We start from the raw sequence: 25,285 nt of genomic DNA, 5'->3' as shown, positions 1-25,285 counted from the left end.
ATTCATATGGCCAACAGACACATGAAAAGATGCTCCACATCGCTAGTCATCAGAGAAATGCAAATTAAAACCACAATGAGGTATCACCTCACACCAGTAAGGATGGCTACCATCCAAAAGACAAACAACAACAAATGTTGGTGAGGTTGTGGAGAAAGGGGAACCCTCCTACACTGCTGGTGGGAATGTAAATTAGTTCAACCATTGTGGAAAGCAGTATGGAGGTTCCTCAAAACGCGCAAAATAGACTTACCATTTGACCCAGGAATTCCACTCCTAGGAATTTACCCTAAGAATGCAGCACTACAGTTTGAAAAAGACAGATGCACCCCTATGTTTATTGCAGCACTATTTACAATAGCCAAGAATTGGAAGCAACCTAAGTGTCCATCAGCAGATGAATGGATCAAGAAGATGTGGTACATATACACAATGGAGTATTATTCAGCCATAAGAAGAAAACAAATCCTACCATTTGCAACAACATGGACAGAGCTAGAGGGTATTATGCTCAATGAAATAAGCCAAGTGGAGAAAGAGAAATACCAAATGATTTCACTCATCTGTGGAGTATAAGAACAAAGGAAAAACTGGAGGAACAAAACAGCAGCAGAATCACAGAACCCAAGAATGGACTAACAGGTACCAAAGGGAAAGGGACTGGGGAGGATGGGTGGGCAGGGAGGGATAAGGGGCGGTGGGGGAAGAAAGGGGGTATTATGATTAGCATGTATAATGTGGGGGGGGTGGGAGAAAGGGGAGGGCTGTACAACACAGAGAAAACAAGTAGTGATTATACATTTTGTTATGCTGATGGACAGTGACGGTACGCGGGTTTGTAGGGGGGGACCTGGTATAGGGGAGAGCCTAGTAAACATAATGTTCTTCAGGTAATTGTAGATTAATGATAACAAAAAAAAAAAAAAAAGAAAGAAAGAAAAGGGGGATTACTCCCTGATAGGATAAAACTGCAAATCACCGATTAATGCATGCTTTAAATATCCTTAATTTTGATCATTTAAAGGGTGTCAGATGATCAGCTATGGAAGTACATTTTTCTGATAATATTTGTTTCTCTTAAAAAAAAAAAAAAGAGCAGTTCCTGTGTGGTGATCTCCAATAAGTTCTTCACAATGGTATAAAGGGCATATCAAAGGGTGGGCAAAGGGTTTGTTTGTGTTCATACAGAGGATCAAAGCCTAATCTGGCTACCCAGAAAATGAATTAAGATACGATATGAAGAAGAACTTCCAACATTAACATTCTCTGGAAGAGTCATTCCAGAAGATGATCATCAAAAAACGTCAACAAAGATCCTGGTGCTGTTGCAGTTGTAGCTACATTCATCCCACCGGTTCCTAGACTTGCCATTGGAATGAAGGAGATATCTAAGCTGGCCTGTGCATACAGTAAAGCAACAAATTTGACTGGATCTATACTGTTGGAACTCAACCAAGAATCAGGAGAAGTGCAAGTTGCAGCGCTCCAAAATCTTGCAACTACAGACTATCTACTGTTAAAAGAACATATGGGATGTGAACAGTTCCCAGGAATGTGTTGTTTTAATTTGTATGATTTTTCTCAAAATATTCAAATTCAGTTAGACAATATCCATCATATCATTGATAAGTTTTCACAAATGCCTAGGGTGCCTAACTGGTTTTCCTTGTTTCACTGGACATGGCTGGTAATTGTAAGTCTGCTTTGGTTATGTAGCTGTATTCCAATTATGTTAATGTGTGCACGCAATTTAATTAGTAATTTAAAACCTATACACGCTTATGTTACACTACAAGAAGATATGTCAAAGAAATAATCAATCTTCCCATGTTTTCTTCCATCTGCTACTTCTATAGCTTCTCTTCTTCCTTCATAATTACAACCCCTAAGTAGAATTCATGCCTCATATCGAAATTACCGAGTATCATAATTCTTCCATGTGGTAAAGATACCTCAAGTCAAATGCTGGCCATAGAAGCCACAGGGCATAATTCTGCAAAAAAGTAAAAAGCTAACCTTTTCAAACAATATTGCTTCTCTCTCACTTGCCAACTTTACATTTCCATGTATGGCCCCGCAAGATGACTGGTTAGCCAGAGACGGCTAAGACTCCTCAAGGGAGGAACAACCTAAGACAGGCACAGTCGCAGGGGGGCCATCAGGTGAGAAATCGGGGATCAAGAGAGGTGAGGCTTAGAACCTCACCTCCCCTGTTTTGAGAGAAATCTTCTGCATCCGTGGATGTTTTATTGCCTTTGTCTAGCTTGGATTAATACTTAGTCTATAGGCACACAACTGATCATCTACATTTGCCCTCTTACAGCGCTAAACTATGTTTCCTACCTTTACCTTGCATCTACCTACCATTTCAGCATTTTATTAAAAATAATAATAATAATATAATAATAATAAGGGAGAAATGTGCGATTCACATATAAATCAAGTATAAAAATCAAACGAATAAACATAATTGACCTGATTGTTTATAGTTCAAGATGCGTGATCAAAACTGAAAGTTTCTGTGATGACTGCCCTTGCACTGTTCACCATGTAAGAACTTATTCACTATGTAAGAACTTGTTCACCATGTAAAAACTTGTTCGTTATGCTTCAGAAGATTGGATACTGTTGAGAATTAGGCTTGGGGTTGATTAATGATTATGCATTGAGTCCCCTATACAGAATTTTATTGTTGTTATCAACCATATGATCAATAAATATGAGAGATGCCCTCTCAAAAGAAAAAAAAAAAAAATTTACGTCAGCCATCCAGGTATAAATTTCACAAATCAAGGAGTGAAAACCAAAACTCATCTAGAGCTTGAGAAATTCATAGATCCTTGGGGTGCAAATACACAGCTGACCTCTGGGAACATCTCCACAGACAAGGGCAAAGAGATACCCCTGGCAAACCCTCCCCTGAAAGCAGCTTTGCTGTTAGAAAGGACCAGCCGTACTGAGTACCATGAGGGAGAGGCACAGAAAGAGTCAGAGGCAGAATACTTACCCCAGGAGATGGCAGCACTGAAAAAACTGGAATGAATCCTTACAATAAGAAAATGTTCTTAGAGATCAAGGAAGGAACAGAAGCCAGAAGATAAGATGATAAATAGCAAAATGAAGGCCTTGGACAAGACCCAAATATAAATTCTAAAAATGAGAAAGTAGCTACAGGAATAAAACCCTTGAGGCAGAGGTGTGAAGAGCTTGCACCCCAGGTTCCAGCCCTGGGGGCCAGCCTGGCCACATCCCTGAGCTTTCCTGCACCTCCCATCTTTGTAGTACAGATCAAGGATCCACCTCTGGGAGGCCAGCATAGGAATTTAACGAGTCAATATGTGTAAAGCCGTCATCATATAAAGATTTGTTAAATAAATGGACAATTAAAAAACACTGCATACTTGGCTAAAGGAAGAAATTATGAACTCAGAGACAGCACTGAGTAGCCACCCAGAAAGCAGAACAGAAAAATTAAGAAGTGAACATTAAAAAGATTAAGTGATTTAAAATACCAGAGATGTTGTGATACTTGGGGAAGACAGAAAGAGAAAGTTCAGCATACATTTAATAGGACTTCTCCAAGGGGAAATGTAAATAAAAAGGGAGAGAAATTTCTATGGTAACTAGTTTTGATTTTTCAAAACTTAAAGATATGCAACCTCAGATTGAATGAGAATCAAAACCTAAAGTTATAAATGGAAAAATAAATCTTTACCTGGACATAATATATTAGAATTACAAGGACAGAAAAATCTGAAAGTCTACCAAAAAGATGAATTCACTACAAAGAAACAATTATGCAAATGTAAGATTTTTCATCAGCAATAAAGGACAGAGTAGAACACTCTCAAAGTGCTGATAAAATAACAGGTAATCTAAAAAGATAAACCCTGTTAAATCATCTTAAGAAAGGTTGAATGAACAGTTATCAGACTTCATAACTCACAGACATTGATGAAGAAACCCAGTGAAGGAGGTACTCAGGCGGAAGAGGATGTAAGCAACAAAAGAAAACAAATTGGTTGAAGTAAAACAAAAACCCCACCTATATGAGGCAGTATGGCCTCTTAAAATGAACAGTGGTAACTGGGAATAAGTTAAAAAATAATTACTGTATTTCACCAGTCATAAGAGGCATTTTTTTTTTTTCATGTCAGCATCTCTAAAATTAGAATGTATCGTATATATTGCAATTGGGGGCATTTTTCTTTTAGCTGCACATACACAAAAAAGCATGCCTTGGATCCAGTGGAATAAGACTACTGGACAATAAAGCACTAGAGGCATTTAGGTCTAATGAATCCTATAACCCCTATATTTTTTGGGAGGAGAGGTACTGATTAATTTAACACTGTAGAATTAACAAGTATTAATGTTTTCGTACAATGTTTAACATCCAAAAATCAAATAAAAAAACAGGATTAAAGGGATTTGAAAAGAAAAAAATGCTTAGAAACTTGAACAGAGAAACAATAAAGAATAAACTCACACAAAACTAAATCAGAAGACCTAAATTCAAATACATTAGTAATTTCAACAACTGTAAAAGAATTAAACTCACCTGTTGAATAAGGAATCTCAAATTTGATTATTTTTAAGAATCAAGCTTCATAAATCAATTTTAAAAAGACACAACTAAAATATAAGAACCTAGAATAAAGCAATAGAAAAACATGGCATAGGCACATCTGGACCCAAAGGATTCAAGCCTAAGACATGTCAAGTCTCCCCCCACAGCACTGCCCAGAAGAGCGGCATCACTGCAGCCACAGGAGTGGCAGGCGGCAGGGCGGGTCCACAAGAGGGACACCACCCCACAAGCATCCTGAGGAATGAGCTCCTGGGAAAGGGGAAGGGAGAGAGGTTCTCTCTAAACCTCTGCTAATTTGATGAATGCAACTCAACAAAACATTCAGTTTTGTGCTTTTTAGAGGTCAAGGCAAAAAAGGGGAAGGTATGAAAGGGGACATGACAATGGTTCCACAGAAATCCCAGGCCTGTAAAGGGGAAAAATTACTTTGTCGAGGAAACCTTCTCTTGACATTAAATCATAGGATTTAATCACAAAGAAAAATACGATGACCAAATATTTTTGATGGTGACCAAAAATATTTCAGCCACAGCTTTTCTTTTAAAAAATCAAAAGAAAACAAGAGAAATATCTCTTTATCTTCTATTTTGACTTTTAACCTTAACTTTCTTTCCTTCAGTGAAGTGGAGGTGCTACTGGAGAAAGCTGAGCTTTCATAGCCCAGGGGAGGCTGGCTGGCACATTCCACTGGTCTCTCAAATAACGTACGCCTCCGCATCTTACCACACTGATGGACAGTGACTGCATTGGGGTATGGGTGAGGACTTGACAATATGGGTAAATGTAGTAACCACACTGTTTTTTCAAGTGAAACCTTCATAAGAGTGTATATCAATCATACCTTAATTTTTTTTAAAAAGCCTAAAAAATATAAATAAAAATTTAAAAAAGAAAGCATCTTGTTCTGCAAAAAAAAAAAACCTACCCCTCCGCCAGCTATTTCTCCACACACAACCACAGTCATGATATCAACTCCCTGATGGACACCAACAAGCTGGCTGTAGCAAAAATAACACCATCCATTTCATACTCTTAGCAAGCATGACTTCCAGTATATATACATTACAATCCATCATAATCTTACTCTAAATACTTAAAAATTTTCATTAGCAGTTCACTTAATTGGCTAAAATACATACTCTTCAATATGTATAAGCATTATTACAAATACCTAAAGCACTTATAAAAGGAGGGAGAGGAAAGGAAATCATTACATTACCACCTGAAGTCGTAGAAGATTCAGCGTTGCCACGGCCATGCACTCTTTCTCCTGGGGTGGGGGCCAGTCAGCAGTGCCATCCATCCCCTCACTCACTTGTCGTAGTAGGAGGTCTAGTTGTTCAAAGGTCAATGAGCAGATATCCACCACAAAAGGGACACGGAGGCCAATGGACCACTCAGAACAGGATGACCAAGCAAAACTCTATGGAAGAAACAAAGACATGAAATGAACCTACACATTCAGGTATTGTTCTGTTTCATGGGACACCATTATGAATGATGAGGATGCCTTAAATTATTATTCATGCTTCTAACTGTCCCAAAAGCACATGAACTCCCGTGGATGTCTTAGCTCACATACCACTGGGCTTCCAATTTTCTCTCATTTCACTACCCAATCTTATTTTGTAACAGAAAGGTAAGAAGTTTTTTCTAAGTTTTTAAAAAAACTTTTCATTCTCAAATTATTAATTCACATTTAATGGACAGCAGGGAGAAACATGGAAGTTACAAAAGTAACTCTTAAGTAGGCAAGAAAGGTTAAGTATGTTTATTGTAATCTCTTGTACAACCACTAAAAACTACACAAGGAGATAGACAATTCAGTAAGTTAATATTATTAAAATAACCCAAAAGAAGTCAGGAAAAGATAAAGTAACCAAAAAAAACAGCACACAAAAAATAAACAATGGTAGACAAAATCCAACTTACAATAATTACATTAAATTTGAATTATCTAAACATACAAACAAAAAGAGATTGCCAAGATGTATGAAAAGTAAAAACTAGCTATATGGATCTGTAAACAGTGAAATAAAATGGAGTCACTTATGTCAAGAGGTTTTTAAATATAGTCAGGAGCCATCAAACAATGGAAAAGTTATAGTATGCAACACTAATTAAGTGAAAACTGGAGTACCTACATTAAAATCAAAGAGACTTCAAATCAAGGAGAAACAAGGCTATAGGGGACATTGTATAATGACAGAAGGGTCAATTCACCAAGATGATAAAATAATTCTAAATGTTTATAGACCTAAAAAGAGTTTCAAATTATATTTTTAAAAAAATCAATAGACCCATCCTAAAATGTACATGGACTCTCAAGGGACTCCAACAAATCAAAACAATATTGAAAAAGAATAAAGTTGGAAGACTCAGAATTTCCATTTCAAAACTTATTACAAAGCTACAATAATCAAAACAGTGTGGTACTGGCATAAATACAGACATATACACCAATGAAACAGAACAGAGAACCCAGAAATATACCCTTGCCTGTATGGTCAAATGATTTGCAACCAGTGTCATTCAGTAAGGAAAGGACAATCTTTTCTACAAATGGTGCTGGGAAACTGTGAAAGAATGAATTTGGATCCTAATCATACACCATAAAAAGAACTAACCCAAGATGGTTCAGTGACTTACACATAAAAGCTAAAACTATTAACTATTAAAAGAAAATGCCTGGGAAAATCTACATGACAATGTATTTCTTAGATATACATATGTACAGACAACAGGAGAAAAAAATAAAGTGGACTTGCTCAAAAATAAAAACTTTGTCCATCTAAGAATACTATTCACAGAATGAAAAGACAATGACATAATGGGGGAAATTAGTTGCAGATTACATATACCTAATAAGGGACTAATATGCCCACAATATATCAAAAACTCCTACAACTCTGAAAAAGAAAGAACAAAAGGACAGATCAATTCAAAAATGGGCAAAGGACTTAAATAAAGATTCATCCGAAGATAGACAACTGGTCAATAAGCACACAAAGAGATGCTCAACATCTTTTCCATTAGGGAAGTACAAATCAAAACCACAGTGTGATATCACTCCACACCAAGATGGTTTTAAAAAAAAAAACAAAAAAAAAAAAAACAGAAAATAACCATTGTTGACAAGGAGGTGGAGAAATTGAAACCCTTGTGCCTATCTGGCAGGAATGTAAAAATTGTGCAGCTGCTGTGGAAAACAGTATAGTGGTTCATCAAAGAGTTAAAAATAATTATCATATGAACCAAAAATTCCACTCATATACTCAAAAAAACTGAAAGCAGGAACTCAAACATATATTTGCACACTAATATCTAGAGCACCATTATTCACAATAGCCAAAAGGTACAAACAACTCATGTGTCGACTAACAAAAGAATGGATAAACAAAATGTGGGACATACATATAATGGAATAGTGCTAAACCTTTAAAGCGAATAAAATCCTCACACGTTACATGGGTTGACCCTGAACACACTATGCTAAGTGAAATAAGCCAGATATAAAAATCAAATATCATATGATTTCCTTAAATGAAGTACCTCAAATAGACAAATTCATAGAGACAGAAAGTAGATTTGAGGTTAACTGGGCTGGGGAAGGAGAAATGGACAGTTATTGCTTCATGGCTACGGTGTTTCTATTTGGGATTATGTACAAGTTTTGGAGATGGACAGTAGTGATGGTTACACAACACTGTGAATGTACTTAGTGCCACTGTGTATTTTACTGCAATTTTTTGGTATAATCAGTAGCACTAATATTTTTTAGAAATGATAGAACCATTTACGAAAGGATTAAAGATGGCGGCGTGAGAGGAGAGACAGAGGCTTCCTCCTGAAACCAGATACAATTAGAAAATATAGTTGGCGCAACTAACCCTGAGAGAGCAACAGGAAAGAGGGCTGCACCAAACTGCATACACCTGGAGAAAAGAATAAACCTCATAGAACAGGGTAACATACCAAAGCCGTGGCCAAGCGGGAACCAAGCCCTTCCCTCACCCCAACTCACTGGTGGGAGGAAGAGAAACGGAGCAGGGAGGGAGTGGAAGGCCTGGGACGGCTGAATACCTGGCTCCGGAGATCTGCGCTGGGAGCACAAACCTACATTTCACGGTGCTTTCATGAGACTCGCATGACTACCGGGTTGGAAAGTGAATATAGGCAGAGTTCCTGGGGAGACTGGGATTCCAGCCGCTTGTGGAAAGCAGGGATCCATATCTGAATGTTCTGAGACAAAAGCTTGTATTTGTGCGCTCAGCCCACTGGCTCAGGCACTGGAGACAGGCACAGCAGCCGGAAAGTTGGTAACAGCTCTTTCCTCCCCCCAGGCACCAGTACCGCTCCCCTGCGACCCCCGACATTGCTTCAGGGGCTGAGCAGCTCCAGAGACCACAGCTTCTGGACACTAGAGGGCGCCATATACAACCATGAAACGCCAAAGGAACCTTGTCCAGAGTAAAATTATTAATACAACTCCCGAGAAAGATTTAAATGACATGGACCTCGTGACTCTTCCTGATAGGGAGTTCAAAATAAAAATCATCAACATACTAATGGAGGTACGGAAAGACATCCAAGAACTGAGGAATGAATTCAGGTCCAAGATCCCATCATTGAAGAGCATGATGGAGGGTATTAAAAGCAGGTTGGATACGGTGGAGGAGACAATAAATGAAATAGAAACTAGAGAAGAGGAATACAAAGAAGCTGAGGCACAGAGAGAAAAAAGAATGAAAGAACATTGAGAGAACTGTGTGACCAATCCAAACAGAACAATATTCACATTATAGGGATACCAGAAGAAGAAGAAAGAAAGGGATAGAAAGTGTCTTTGAGGAGGTAGTTGCTGAAAACTTCCCAAATCTGGGGAAGGAGACAGTCTATCAGTATATGGAGGTGCACAAATCTCCCAACACAAGGGACCCAAGGAAGACAACACCAAAACACATAGTAATTAAAATGGAAAAGATCAAGGATAAGGACAGACTGTTAAAAGCAGCCAGAGGCAGAAATAAGATCACATACAAAGGAGAGCCCCTCAGGCTAACATCAGACTTCTGAGCAGAAACCTTACAGGCCAGAAGGGAGTGACATGATGTATTTAATGCCATGAAGCAGAAGGGCCTGGAAACAAGATTACTTTATCCAGCAAGATTATCATTTAAATTTGAAGGAGGGATTAAACAATTTCCAGATAAGCAAAAGCTGAGAGAATTTACCTCCCACAAACCATCCCTGTAGTCTATTTTGGAGGGACTGCTATAGATGGAAATGTTCCTAAGGTTGAATAGCTGTCACCACAGGTAATAAAACCACAGTAAAGAAAGTAGAACAGCTAATTACTAAGCAAATGCAAAATTAAATTAACTATCTCCCCAGTGAATCAAGGGATAGACAAAAAGTACAGAATATGATACCTAATATATAAAGAATGGAGAAGGAAGAAAAAAAAGAGGAGAAACAGAAATGAACCTTTAGATTCTGTTTGTAACAGCATACTAAGTGAGTTAAGTTAGACTCTTAGATAGTAAGGAAATTAACCTTGAACCTATGGCAACCACGAATCTAAAGCCTGCAATGGCAATAAGTACATACCTTTCAATAATCACCCTAAATGTAAATGGACTGAATGCACCAATCAAAAGACACAGAGCCACTGAATGGATAAAAAAACAAGACCCATCTATATGCCGCTTACAAGAGACTCACCTCAAACCCAAAGACATGCACAGACTAAAAGTCAGGGGATGGAAAAAGATATTTCACACCAACAACAAGGAGAAAAAAGCAGGTGTTGCAGCAGTAGTATCAGACAAAATAGACTTCAAAAAAAAGAAAGTCACAAAAGATAAAGAAGGACATTATATAATGATAAAGGGGTCATTCCAAAAGAGGATATAACCATTCTAAATATATATGCACCCAATACAGGAGCACCAACATATATGAAACAAATACTAACAGAATTAAAGGAGGAAATAGAAAACTTCAACACACCACTCACTCCAAAGGACAGATCCACCAGACAGAAAATAAGTAAGGACACAGAGGCACTGAACAACACACTAGAACAGATGGACCTAATAGACATCTAGAGAACTCTACACCCAAAAGCAACAGGATACACATTCTTCTCAAGTGCACATGGAACATTCTCCAGAATAGACCACATACTAGGCCACAAAAAGAGCCTCAGTAAATTCAAAAAGACTGAAATTCTACCAACCAACTTCTTGGACCACAAAGGTATAAAACTAGAAATAAATTGTACAAAGAAAACAAAAAGGTTCACAAACACATGGAGGCTTAACAACATCCTCCTAAATAATCAATGGATCAATGACCAAATCAAAACAGAGATCAAGCAATATATGGAGACAAATGACAACAACACCACAAAGCCCCAACTTCTGTGGGATGCAGTGAAAATAGTCTTAAGAGGAAAGTATATAGCAATCCAGGCATATTTAAGGAAGGAAGAACAAACCCAAATGAATAGTCTAATGTTAACAATTATCAAAATTGGAAAAAGACGATCACATGAGGCCTAAAGTCAGCAGAGGGAAGGACATAATAAAGGTCAGAGAAGAAATAAATAAAATTTAGAACAATAAAACAATAGAAAAAAATCAATGAAACCAAGAGCTGGTTCTTTGAGAAAATAAACAAAATAGATAAGCCTCTAGCCAAACTCATTAAGAGAAAAAGAGAACCAACACACATCAACAGAATCAGAAATGAGAAAGGAAAAATCATGATGGACCCACAGAAATACAAAGAATTATTAGAGAATACTATGAAAACCTGTATGCTAACAAGCTGGAAAACCTAGAAGAACTGGATGACTTCCTAGAAAAATACAACCTTCCAAGACTGACCAAGGAAGAAACAGAAAATCTAAACAAACCAATTACCAGAAAAGAAATTGAAGCAGTAATCAAAAAACTACCCAAGAACAAAACCCCTGGGCCAGATGGACATCCCTCGGAATTTTATCAGACATACAGAGAAGAAATAATACCCATCCTCCTTAAAGTTTTCCAAAAAATAGAAGCAGAGGAGATGCTCCCAAACTTATTCTATGAAGCCAGCATCACCCTAATACCAAAACCAGGCAAAGACCCCACCAAAAAAGAAAACTACAAACCAATATCCCTAATGAACGTAGATGCAAAAATACTCAACAAAATATTAGCAAACCGAATTCAAAAATACATCAAAAGGATCATACACCATGACCAAGTGGGATTCATTCCAGGGATGCAAGGATGGTACAACATTCAAAAATCCATCAACATCATCCACCACATCAACAAAAAGGACAAAAACCACATGATCATCTCCATACACGCTGAAAAAGCATTCGACAAAATTCAACATCCATTCATGACAAAAAGTCTCAACAAGATGGGTACACAGGGCAAGTACCTCAACATAATAAAGGCCATATATGATAAACCCACAGCCAACATCATACTGAACAGTGAGAAGCTAAAACCTTTTCCTCTGAGATCGGGAACTAGACAGGGATGCCCACTCTCCCCACTGTTATTCAACATAGTACTGGAGGTCCTAGCCACGGCAATTAGAAAAAAAACAAAGAAATACAAGGAATCCAGATTGGTAAAGAAGAAGTCAAACTGTCACTATTTGCAGATGACATGATATTGTACATAATTAACCCTAAAGACTCCACTCCAAAATTACTTAGAACTAATATCGGAATACAGCAAAGTTGCAGGATACAAAATTAACACACAGAAATCTGTGGTTTTCCTATACACTAACAATGAACTAATAGAAAGAGAAATCAGGAAAACAATTCTATTCACAATAGCATCAAAAAGATTAAAATACTTAGGAATAAACCTAACCAAGGAAGTGAAAGACCTATACCCTCAAAACTATAAGACACTCTTTAGAGAAATTAAAGAGGACACTAACAAATGGAAACTCATCCCATGCTCTTGGCTAGGAAGAATTAGTAACGTCAAAATGGCCATCCTGCCGAAGCAGTATACAGATTTGATGCAATCCTTATCAAATTACCAGCGGCATTCTTCAACGAACTGGAACAAAATGTTCAGAAATTCATATGGAACCACCGAAGACCCTGAATAGCCAAAGCAATAGTGAGAAGGAAGAATAAAGTGGGCGGCATCTTGCTCCCCAACTTCAAGCTCTACTACAAAGCCACAGTAATCAAGACAGTTTAGTACTGGCACAAGAACAGAGCCACAGACCAGTGGAACAAAATAGAGACTCCAGACATTAACCCAAACATATATCATCAATTAATATATGATAAAGGAGCCATGGACATACAATGGGGAAATGACAGTCTGTTCAACAGATGGTGCTGGCAAAACTGGACAACTACATGTAAGAGAATGAAACTGGATCACTGTCTAACCCCATACACAAAAGTAAATTCGAAATGGATCAAAGACCTGAATGTAAGTCATGAAACCATAAAACTCTTAGAAGAAAACATAGGCAAAAATCTCTTGGACATAAACATGAGCGACTTCTTCATGAACATATCTCCCCAGGCAAGGGAAACAAAAGCAAAAACGAACAAGTGAACTATATAAAGCTGAAGAGCTTCTGTACAGCAAAGGACACCATCAACAGAACAAAAAGGTACTCTACAGTATGGGAGAATATATTCATAAATGACAGATCCGATAAAGGGTTGACATCCAAAATATTTAAAGAGCTCATGCACCTCAACAAACAAAAAGCAAATAATCTAATTAAAAAATGGGCAGAGGAGCTGAACAGACAGTTCTCCAAAGAAGAAATTCAGATGGCCAACAGACACATGAAAAGATGCTCCACATCGCTAGTCATCACAGAAATGCAGATTAAAACCACAATGAGATTTCACCTCACACCAGTAAGGATCGCCACTATCCAAAAGACAAACAACAACAAATGCTGGCAAGGTTGTGAGAAAGGGGAACCCTCCTACACTGCTGGTGGGAATGTAAATTAGTTCAGCCATTGTGGAAAGCAGTATGGAGGTTCCTCAAAAAGCTCAAAATAGAAATACCATTTGACCCAGGAATTCCACTTCTAGGAATTTACCCTAAGAATACAGCAGCCCAGTTTGAAAAAGACAGATGCACCCCTATGTTTATCGCAGCACTATTTACAATAGCCAAGAAATGGAAGCAACCTAAGTGTCCATCAGCAGATGAATGGATAAAGAAGATGTGGTACATATACACAATGGAATATTATTCAGCCATAAGAAGAAAACAAATCCTACCATTTGTAATAACATGGATGGAGCTACAGGGTATTATGCTCAGTGAAGTAAGCCAGGTGGAGAAAGACAAGTAGCAAATGATTTCACTCATCTGTGGAGTATAAGAACAAAGAAAAACTGAAGGAACAAAACAGCAGCAGAATCACAGAACCCAAGAATGGACTAACAGTTACCAAAGGGAAAGGGACGGGAGAGGATGGGTGGGAAGGGAGGGATAAGGGTGGGGAAGAAGAAAGGAGGCCTTACGATTCACATGTGTAATGTGGCGGGGGCATGGGGAGGGCTGTGCAACACAGAGAAGACAAGTAGTGATTCTACATTTTGCTATGCTGATGAACAGTGACTGTAATGGGGTTTGTTGGGGGGACTTGGTGAAGGCAGGAGTCTAGTAAACATAATGTTCTTCATGTAATTGTAGATTAATGATAACAAAATGAATTTTTTAAAAATCTACATTTACATCAAGCTCACTAATTTGCAGAAGAGAATCACTTAAACTGTAAAAAAAATATGTTAGAACCAAAAAGAAATTAACAAATCCACAATTACATCTGGTGATACCAACACTACTCTTTTTGCAAGCCAGAACAAGTAGACAGAAAATCAGCAAGAATCTAGAACAACTGAGTAATACCATCAGTGAGTTGGATTTAACTTGGCATTTATAGAATACTGATCACCACCAAAATATATCAACAGCAAAATACATACTCTTTTTAAGCACACACATGGAACATTCACTAAAGAACACATTGTGGAACATAAAACAAATCTTAACAAGTCTAGAAAAACTGAAATGATAGTTTTTTCTCTAATCACAATGGAATTAATAACAATTAGAAATCAGTAACAGAAAGATAAAAGAACATCTCAGAACATTTTAAAATTAAACAACACACTTAATATTAATAACTCATAGGTCAAAGAGCAATTCTCAAGAGAAATTAGAAAACATTTTGAGCTTACCAAAAATGAACATATATCAAAATTTGTGGGTGAAATTAAAGCACTACTTATAGGGAAATTTTTAGCTCCAAGTGCTTACATATTACAAGAAAAGTCTACAATCAACCACCTAAGCTTCCTCCTGAGAAAACTATAAAATGAGCAAAGTGAACCCAAAGCAAGCTGAAAAACAAAAATAACAAGAGAGCAGAAACTAATGAAACTGAAAGCAAAGAACAAAGGGGAAATTAACAAAACTAAAAGCTAGTTCTTTAAATAGATGGACAAAACAGATAAACCTTAGCAAAACTGACAAAGAAAAAAGACAAAAGACACAAATCACCAATATCAGTAATGAAAGAAAGGATATCACTACAGACCCCAAACACTTTACAAGGTCAGCAAGAGAATACTAAGGAAAACTTTATACACAAAAATTGAACAACTCAACTGACACTGAGTGATTCCTTGAGTGTCACAAACCAGGAAAACCAACCCCAGAAGAAATAGCTTCAATACTTCTGTATCAATTAAAGAAATTGAATTTGTAGTTAAAAACTATTGAGAAATAAATCTCGGATAGATTCAGAGAAAAACATTTTAAGAAGAAATAACACTAATTCTACCCAATCCCTTCTAGAAAACAGAAGAAGAAGGACTATTTGCCAATACTTTCTACCCTGTTTGAATATCAATATTTGAAAATCAAGGTATCCACCATATAAACACACTAAAAACTACACGATCATATCATTTGAGAAGAAAAAACATTTGAAAGACTTAACATTCAGGGTAAAAAAAAAATTCTAGAAAAAGTAGGCATTAAAGAAAACCCTAACTGATAATAAGGCATCTACCAAAAAAAGAAACCAACAAGCTAACATTACAGTTAATGGTGAAAGTCGGACCTTCTCCCCTACAATCAAGAACAAAGCAAAGAGGTACCCTCCTGCCACTCTTACTCAATATCCTATTGGAAGTCCAGCCTAGTACCACCGGAAAGTGAAAGAAACAAAAGGCATACATGCTGGAAAAGAAGAAATAAAACTCTATGTGAAGGCTATGTAATGGTTTCCAATGAAAATTCCTAGGAATTGACAGTTAAGTTCCTAGAACTAGTAAGTCTAATTAGTACAACTACAGGATATAAGGACAACACACACAAATCAACGGTGTTTCTTCATACTAGCAGTGAGGAGTAGGAACCAAAATTCCACAAAATATCAAACCGAACTATATACTCAGTACCTGGGCAGGTCCACAGGCAATTCCAACTATGTGCTTGGTATCTAGTCCTGGCAGTGCAGCGGGTTCAGGCTTGGTCACACGCAAGGTGTCAAAGTGCTGGCACTGGTCGTTGCTCCCCCAGCTGTGCACCTCGCTGTCCTCAGTCAGAGCCAAGCAGTGGGTGGAGCCTGCAGCCACATCAATCACTTTCTTCCCTAAGGAGGTAACAGTGATGCAGACGGTTTCAGAAGGCATTTAACGTCAACTTCTAAAAGATCATTCATTGCTTCAATATCATGCCTAATTTATCTGTTTCATGTATGTTATTAAAATTCCTGTTGTTTTACTAGGTACAATTTATGAAGACCTACAGCCTGCAAATAAAATAATGCTGTTATGAAAATGATCTATTTTTTTTCCTCCTCCTTGTTCATATTTTCATTCAAAAGGAGACTAGTGTTATTTTTAATTAACTAGTAGGTCATATCCCACTGTCCCAAGATATAATATGCAAGACACTTTTCTTTCCATTAAAACTATGTTTTTAGAGCAGTTTTAGGTTCACAGCCGAACTGAGAAGATAAAGATTTCCCATACACTCCCCTTCCCAACACATGCAAAGCCTCCCCCATTATCAATTACTCATTTTTTTGCAGGTGGATGTCCAGTTGCTCCAACATCATTTTTTGAGAAGACTCTCTTTTTATCATTGCATTGCCTTGGCTCCTTTGTGAAAGATCAGTTGACTGTACTAACGTGGGTCTATTTCCAAGTTATCTGTTATCTTCCAATGACTAATTTGTCTATACTTTAGCCAATATCATACTACCGTCATTATTGTAACTATAGGAAATCTTCAAGTTGGGTAATGTCAGTCATCCAACTTGTTCTTCATCAATATTGTGTTGGTTATTCTGGCTTCTCCATATAAACTTCACTTGTAGGCCTCTCCATAATAAACTTCAGAATCATTTGTCAATATCCATAAAATAACTTGCTGGGATTTTAATTGGGATTGCACTGATCCTTTAAAGTTAGGAAGAACTGACTTCCTGACAATACTCAGTCTTCCTATCCATGAACATAAATTATCTCTTTTCCCGAATTCTTCTTTGATTTTATTCATCATTTTTGTAGTTAGTCTCATAGAGGGCTTATACTTATTGTTATATTTATACCTATTTATTTCATTTTTTGGATACTAATGTCAATGATACTGTGTACTGAATTTCAAATCCCACTTGTTCATTGCTGCTATATAGGAAAGCAATTGACTCTGGTGTATTAACCTTGTATACTGAAACTGTTATAACCAATTATTAGTTCCAGTTTTTTAGTTGACTCTTTTGGATTTTTTACATAGACAATCATGTCATCTGTGAACAAAGACAGCTTTATTTCTTATTTCTCAATCTATGTGTCTTTTATTTCCTTTTCTTGCCTTACTGAATTAAGCCAGAACTTCCAGTATGATTTTGAAAAGAAATGCTGAGATGGGACATCCTTCCTTGTACCTGATCTTAGTAGGAAAGCTTTGAGTTTCTCACCATTAAGTATGATGTTAGCTGTAGGTTTCTTGTATATAATCTTTACCAAATTGATCAAGTTTCTTCTATTCCTAGTTTACTGAGAAGTTTTTATCATGAATAGGTGTTGGATTTTGTCAAATGCTTTTTCTGCACCTATTGATGATGTGATTTGTATTTTCATTTGTTGTCTTGATGGATTACATTAATTTTTATTTTGAATTAACTGATTTTTCAACTGGCCTTGCATTCCTCATGGTAAATTCAATTTGGTTATGATGTGTAATTCCTTCTATACATTTTCGGATGAAAGTTTACTAATAATTTGTTGAGAATTTTTGCATCTATGTTCATGAGAGATATTGGTCTGTAGTTTTCTTTACTTGCCATGTCTTTGTCTAGTTATAGTATTAGAGTAATGCTGGCCTCATAAAATGAGTTAGGAAGAATTCACTTTGCTCTCATCCTCTGAAAGAGGTTGTAGGGAATTAGTACAATTTCTTCCTTAAGTGTATGGTAGAATTCACCAGTGAACCCATCTGGGCCTCATTCTTTCTGTTTTGGACATTTATTAACTACTGATTCAATTTCTGTAAAAACAATAGACCTATTCACTTTGTCTATTTCTTATGTAAGTTTAGCAACTAGTGTCTTTCAAAAAATGGGTCCACTTCATCCAGGTTATCAAAAATGGGAGCAAAGAGTTGTTCAAAGTATTCTTTCATTACCCCTTTAATGTTCATAGGATCTGCAGTAATGCCTCTTCTTTCATTTCTCATATTAGCAATTTGTGTTCTCTCTTCTTTTTTCTTAGCCTCACTAGAGGCTTATTTATTTTATTAATCTTTTCAAAGAATCAGCTTTTGATTTCACTGATCTCTTTGATTTCCTGTTTTCAATTTCACTTATTTCTGCTGTAATTTTTACTATTTCTTTCCATTTTCCTACTTTGGATTCAAATTGCTCTTTTTCTGATTTCCTAAAATGGCAACTTAAAACTACTGACTTTATTTTTTTCATATCCATCATTACACATAATTACATTTTTTGTGTGTGATAGGAATTTTTAAGATTGATTCTCTTAGCAGCTTTCAAATATACGAAACAGTACTAACCAGTCACCAAGTCAGACATTACATCCCCAGGACCGACTTCTTCTATAAACCAGAAGTTTGTACCTTTTGACCATCTTCACCCATTCACCGATTCTCCAACTCCAGCCTCTGGCAACCACCAATCTGTTCTCTGTATCTGTGAGTTCGTTTTTTTTATGCTTCCACATATAAGTGAGATCACAGAGTATTTGTCTCTCTCTGACTTATTTCACTTAGCATAATGCCCTCAAGACCTATCTACATTGACACAAATGGCAGGATTTTCTTCATTATGGCTGAATATTCCATTATTTATATATATATATATATACACCACATCTTAATTATCCACCCATTCATCTATCAATGGACACTTAGGCCACTTCCATGTCTTGGCTATTGTGAATAATGCTGCAATTAACATGGGGGTGCAGATACCTTCCTGAGTTAGTGATTGTGTTTCCTTCAGATAAACACCCAGAGTAGAATTACTAGATCAGATGGTATTTTTACTTTTAATTTTGGGAGGCAAGTTTATACTGTTTTCACAGTGCCTACACCAATTTGCATTCCCATCAACAGTGCACAAGGGTTCCCTTTTCTCCAACATCCTCACCAGGACTTGTGAGCCTTATCTTCTTGATGATGGCTGTTGTGTGAGGTGAAATCCCACTGTGGTTTTGATACGTACTTCCCTGATGATTAGTGATGCTGAGCATATTTTCAAGGGTCTTTTGGTCATCTGTGTATCTTCTTTGGAAAAATGTCTATTCAGATCCTCTGCCCTTTTCTAAATCATATCATTTGATATTTTTGCTAATTGAGTTGTATAAGTACTTTATATATCTTGGGATTATGATTTGCAAATATTTTCTCCCTTTCAGTAGGTTGCCTTTTCATTTTGATAATAGTTTCCTTTGCTGTATACAAAAATTACTGACTTTAGAAAATTCTGTTCTAATGTATGCATTCAATGCTATCAACTTTTTTCTAAGCACTGCTTTTACCATATCCCAAAAATTTTGATAAGTTGTGCCTTTATTTTCATTTAGTTCAAAATATTTTAAAATTTCTCCTGAGATTTCATCTTTGACCCATGTGTTATTTGGAAGCTTACTGTTTAACTTCCAGCACTTTTGAATTTTCTAGCTATCTTTCTGTTATTGATTTCTAGTTTCATTCCTTTATAGTCTGAGAACATTGTTTGCTTCTCTTAAATTTGTTAAGGTGTGTTTAATGGCCCAGACTGCGGTTTATTTTGGTGAGTGTCAAAGTATATTCTTCATTGAGTAAGTTTTCTAAAACAAAATCTATTTTCCTCCAAAGTCAAATGATATAAACATAAAACTCATTTTTTTCTATTTAAGTAGTATTTATTCCAGTGAGTAGCAAAGTATTATATTTTTGCTTTTTGGTACATCTATCATGACCAGCATAAGGGAGGTTTCAGAAATTTCAACATATGATTCAGCTGAAAAGCTCTACTACAGCAAGGGGAACAATTCTATCCTAAGAGCCTATTTTTAATTTAACAGCAACAACCAAAAACTTGTACCAACAATCACTTAAATCATCTCATAGTAAGCTACCTCTGCACCTAATAAATGTAACCGAGGAAGGTGGTTTCTTTTACTAAATGAAGGACATACAAACAAGAATGCAAATGAAATTCAAACACAGATCTATAACATACAACTAACCATATTACTCTACAACTTACCTAGGAAGTTTAGAAAACAATAAACACCATATAAGCACACAACATCCAGGCATCAAAGTATTTACATGTTTTAAAACAAAAATGATAGGGAAAGGAAGTGGCAAGTCCCACTTAAAAGCCCTATTCGAAACTCCTTGGACAAAAAAATGAAAACACAAACAAAGAAAAATGCAGTTCAGGGATCCAACAAACTTCATCCCTTATGCTAAAGGCATCCCAAGACTGTGTACTGGAACTTAGCCAGGCCCATTTGTTACATATGGTCTATGGATGTTTTTGGGCTACCACAGCAGATCCAAGAAGTTGGGACAGACAGTGTACAGCCCTCAAACCTAAGACTTACAGTTGGCCCCTTTAAAAAAAGTCTGCCCATCCCTGAGATAAAGTACTACTGGCCTCACCTGATACATCTATAACCCATCTCTCCCTCTTCAGAAGACAAAGCACACCTATATGCCTTAGCTCCCACTCACCCCCTCCACCTCAAATGCATACCGAAGGCCCTTAAAATTGAACAAGCAGAGCATAATACCCTCTAGTTCCATCCATGTTGTTGCAAATGGCAGGATTTGTTTTCTTCTTATGGCTGAATAATATTCCATTGTGTATATGTACCACATCTTCTTTATCCATTCATCTACTGATGGACATTTGGGTTGCTTCCATTTCTTGGCTATTGTAAATAGTGCTGCGATAAACATAGGGGTGCATCTGTCTTTTTCAAACTGGGCTGCTGTATTCTTAGGGTAAATTCCTAGAAGTGGAATTCCTGGGTCAAATGGTATTTCTATTTTGAGCTTTTTGAGGAACCTTCATACTACTTTCCACAATGGCTGAACTAATTTACATTCCCACCAGCAATATAGGAGGGTTCCCCTTTCTCCACAACCTCATCAACATGTGTTGTTTGTCTTTTGTATGGTGGTGATCCTTACTGGTGTGAGATGGTATCTCATTGTGGTTTTAATTTGCATTTCTGTGATGACTAGCGATGTGGAGCATCTTTTCATGTGCCTGTGGGCCATCTGAATTTCTTCCTTGGAGAACTGTCTGTTCAGTTCCTCTGCCCATTTTTTAATTGGATTTTTTGCTTTTTGTTTGTTGAGGTGCATGAGCTCTTTATATATTTTGGATGTCAACCCTTTATCAGATCTGTCATTTATGAATATATTCTCCCATACTGTGGAGTACCTTTTTGTTCTATTGATGGTGTCCTTTGCTGTACAGAAGATTTTTAGCTTGATATAGTCCCACTTGTTCATTTTCGCTTTTGTTTCCCTTGCCCAGGGAGATATGTTCATGAAGAAGTCGCTCATGTTTATGTCCAAGAAATTTTTGCCTATGTTTTTTTCTGGGAGTTTTATGGTTTCAGTGAAATAAGCCAGGTGGAGAAAGACAAGTATCAAATGATTTCACTCATATGTGGAGTATAAGAATAAAGAAAACTGAAGGAACAAAACAGCAGTAGAATCACAGAACCCAAGAATGGACTAACAGTTACCAAAGGAAAAGGAACTGGAGAGGATGGGTGGGAGGGGAGGGATAAGGGTGGGGAAAAAGAAAGGGGGTATTACGATTAGTGTGTATAATTAGCATGTGGGGGGGGCATGGGGAGGGCTGTGCAACACAGTGAAGACAAGTAGTGATTCTACAGCATCTTACTATTCTGATGGACAGTGACTGTAATGGGGTGTGTTGGGGGGGCTTGGTGAAGGGGGAGAGCCTAGTAAACATAATGTTCTTCATGTAATTGTAGATTAATGATAACAAAATAAAAATAAAAAACAAAAACAAAAAAGAAACAAACAGGAAAAATCAAAGAAGCAGGATTCACCCACCAAAGATGAGTTCAAATAAGACCAGTGGCCCAGGCAGATCTGATCCCATCTCCCACTGTGCTCCCACAGCACTATGTGTACCTGTAGTCTTAGCAATGTCTATGTCTACAGTATAACCAAAGGTAACCTCACCAAGCAAAAGTTAATCTGAGGTCAGCTTACTGAGTGATGAATGGGTGTCTGCCATAAAAAGAACTCTTCAATATTGGAAAAACTGAATGGGTTTCAAATTTAGTTTGTTGAGAATAATTCAAATCCATTTTTTAATATAGACAAAGAACTTTCTGTTCATTATCTATAGCTAACAAAACACAGGGAACAGCTTTTAGTAATGGGTCATTCATGGAATTTCAGATAAAGAAAAGAAAGACCTATAAACTTTAAAGGATTACTAAAGAAACTCCCTCAAAGAGTTTTAAAAGTTTACATTTTGTACTCACCTTGCAAGCCTTCCAAGAGTTTGGGATAACGAACATGTTCCTCTGTCCCATGCCCAAGTCTCTGGTTGTCACCTTTACCCCATGAATAAACCTGGCCATCTTTTGTCAAAGCAACAGAAAACTGACTTCCACATCGGACTTTGACAACATCCAAGTCTTGAAGCTTCTCAATCAGCTTTGGTGTCTTGCAGCCATCACTACCGCCTCTGCCCAATTTCCCATAGTCACCATCTCCCCACGACCAGACTTGACCTAAAAATACAAAATATTTCAGTAAAAGTTACTGTACATCTTATTGGGACTTCTAAATGGCTGAAAATAATCAATAGAACCCATAACACACAAACCTAGAACACTAGTGTATATAGCTAACATTACATATGTTGTTACTGACCAAATAAAATCTAGTTTATACTTCAGGTTGATAAAGAAAGCCATTAAGAAAAAGTAAACTGGGTTTTCTTTTTGTTTTGACTAAATGCATAACAAAAGTCCTGATGTTTACTAGCTGTGGCTCAGTGATACTCCCTCAACTAAGTACTGAACACAGAACAAAAGCTCCCCTGCCTCCACTAAGCACCGTGACTGGGCCCACAGCACACTGTGACAGCACACCGGCTGCATGCATGCATACACTGTCGCTGTCACACTGCCCACAGGGCAGCTGTGTGATTGTATTTATTCCTAATAACATGTGGTAGTGTAAATTAAACATTAAATAAACAGATAAAACTGCAAAAATGTGTTAACTCTGAAAACTAAGCTGAATACTCTGCAAAAACTCAACATTCTAAAAAACAGAAAAACTGCTAAAAAAAAAAAAACACTGCTAAACTAGTTATAGGCAAGAACTGAAGAGACATCAGAAGAAATTTGAAAGAGGAAATCAGACTGCTCCATAAGTGACTAAATCCCCACTCTATTTTAAATAATCTAAGAACAGCAAATATTCTATTAAAGATCAGATGATAAGTTTTTTAAGCTTTGCAGCAGGTATGGTCCCTGTCCCAACCACCCACCATGCTGCTATTGCAGGAAAGCAGCCACAGACTATACATACGTGAGCTGGCCTGGCTGTATTCCAATACAAGTCCATTTGCAAAACCAGCAACCCCAGATCAAAACTGAAAATTATAGATGATATAATAGTAGGTAGTCAATTAAAAAAACATGCAATGCTCAATTCAGCAGACTCATACTGAAAGATCAGAGAGTGTGTGTATGTTTCGGCTAAAATGCCTATTGTTCACACGGCCCAGTGACCCCACTTGGAGATCAGCAATGTTTTCAGTGAACCCGTTACCCCAGGAGCAGAATGCACAGGCCAGGATACTCCTAGTGTGCCAGCCAACTCAAAAAACAGGAATGCAGCAAAGACATTTCCCTGTAATATCTGCATCAAAACAATACTGGTGTGAGGTAAATCACATGCTCAGTCCCCTTTCAAGGCAATTTAGTTGACACATCACCACAGTTTTACTCACATAGCAGTTTCACACAAAGAATGAAAGGATAAACCTTAATAAGGCTTATTTAAGAAAAGACTTTCTGGTTAAAAGTGCCATAAAATTTACCAATCACTCAGTAATGGACACTTAAAAACAATAAGATGTCAAATTAAAAGTTTCAGGTGAGTAGAGAGCTTTCAGATGACTGGTGAGAGCATCTTTTCTCTAAAACTCATCAAAGCAGAATATACTCTCAAAAAAAGTAAAATGAGTACTATCTAATGAATAAAAATATAAAACTAAAGTTAAAAACTAGTGAACAATGTAGCATCGTACTGCAGGATACACAGACTAAGCAGGATTCATCAGAGGAAATCAAAGGTAGCTGAACACTGGGAAATGTAGTATTAACCAGAATCAGTTCAGACTGCCAATTATTCTAATTGAACTCTCATGTTTTGTTAAAACAAAAATACCTAAGTGGGAAGGATGGCAGCCTCTAACTAGCCCTCTGTCTCCAGGTAACAGAAGTCAAGAACACTGTCACTCCTGGAGCTCAGCTGAGGACACCGAGGTGCACCCCCACTTACAGACGAGTAATGTGGAGGCTTTGGAGGGTTTGATCTGGTCTGAAACTCACCCCCTCCACGTGGCCCCCCTTGTGCTGAGGGCCTGCCCAGGGCAGCATGAGCTCCACATACCATTCTCAGTCACAGCCAGGGTTTGGGCATCGCCGCTCCCGCACGCCACATCAATGACCTTTAGTCCTTTAAGCCCCGCTACCAGCATTGGAATGGCCTCGTCTTCACTGGAGCCTTCAAACAGATAAGACTATCCTTACTGCAAGTCCCTCAAAAGAGGCAACCCTCTCTGCCCAGCCCTGCATGCTTGAGGCAGCTCAGGGCCTTAGAGCACACATACCGTGGCCCAACCGGCCATAGTTGCCCCGGCCCCACGTGTACAGCTCCCCCTCGGCAGTGATAGCCGCGCTGTATGTGCTTCCACATGCAATATGCACCACATGCTTCCCAGCCTGCTTTCCAGAGAAAGCAGAGATCACCTTAGGCTCCTCCAGAGGCCTGTGAAGAGAAAGGAAACAAATAGGAATGTCTTTCAAAGCACCTCCTATTAGTGCCAGCAAAGAAAATTCTCTCTCTAAGGAATAAG

The 25,285-nt window shown here is 37.5% G+C and overlaps 1 protein-coding gene across 5 annotated transcripts in view; it reads right to left on the bottom strand.

Annotated features, from left to right (window-relative positions):
• Nucleotides 1–25,285, bottom strand: part of HERC2 (HECT and RLD domain containing E3 ubiquitin protein ligase 2) — a 278,650-nt gene that overhangs the window by 190,371 nt on the left and 62,994 nt on the right. For all 5 annotated transcript variants that reach the window (XM_036876980.2, XM_036876984.2, XM_036876983.2 and 2 more), the window contains 5 exons: nucleotides 25,040–25,197; nucleotides 24,820–24,933; nucleotides 22,671–22,922; nucleotides 16,074–16,267; nucleotides 5,814–6,014 (listed from right to left, as the gene is read on the bottom strand). In XM_036876980.2, the coding sequence (XP_036732875.2) occupies nucleotides 5,814–6,014; nucleotides 16,074–16,267; nucleotides 22,671–22,922; nucleotides 24,820–24,933; nucleotides 25,040–25,197 (919 nt within the window). The remainder of the gene's footprint in view (nucleotides 1–5,813; nucleotides 6,015–16,073; nucleotides 16,268–22,670; nucleotides 22,923–24,819; nucleotides 24,934–25,039; nucleotides 25,198–25,285) is intronic.

This window comes from Manis pentadactyla, chromosome 18 (assembly GCF_030020395.1).
Source record: "Manis pentadactyla isolate mManPen7 chromosome 18, mManPen7.hap1, whole genome shotgun sequence".
NCBI lineage: Eukaryota > Metazoa > Chordata > Mammalia > Pholidota > Manidae > Manis > Manis pentadactyla.
This window is presented reverse-complemented; position numbering and strand designations above follow the sequence as displayed.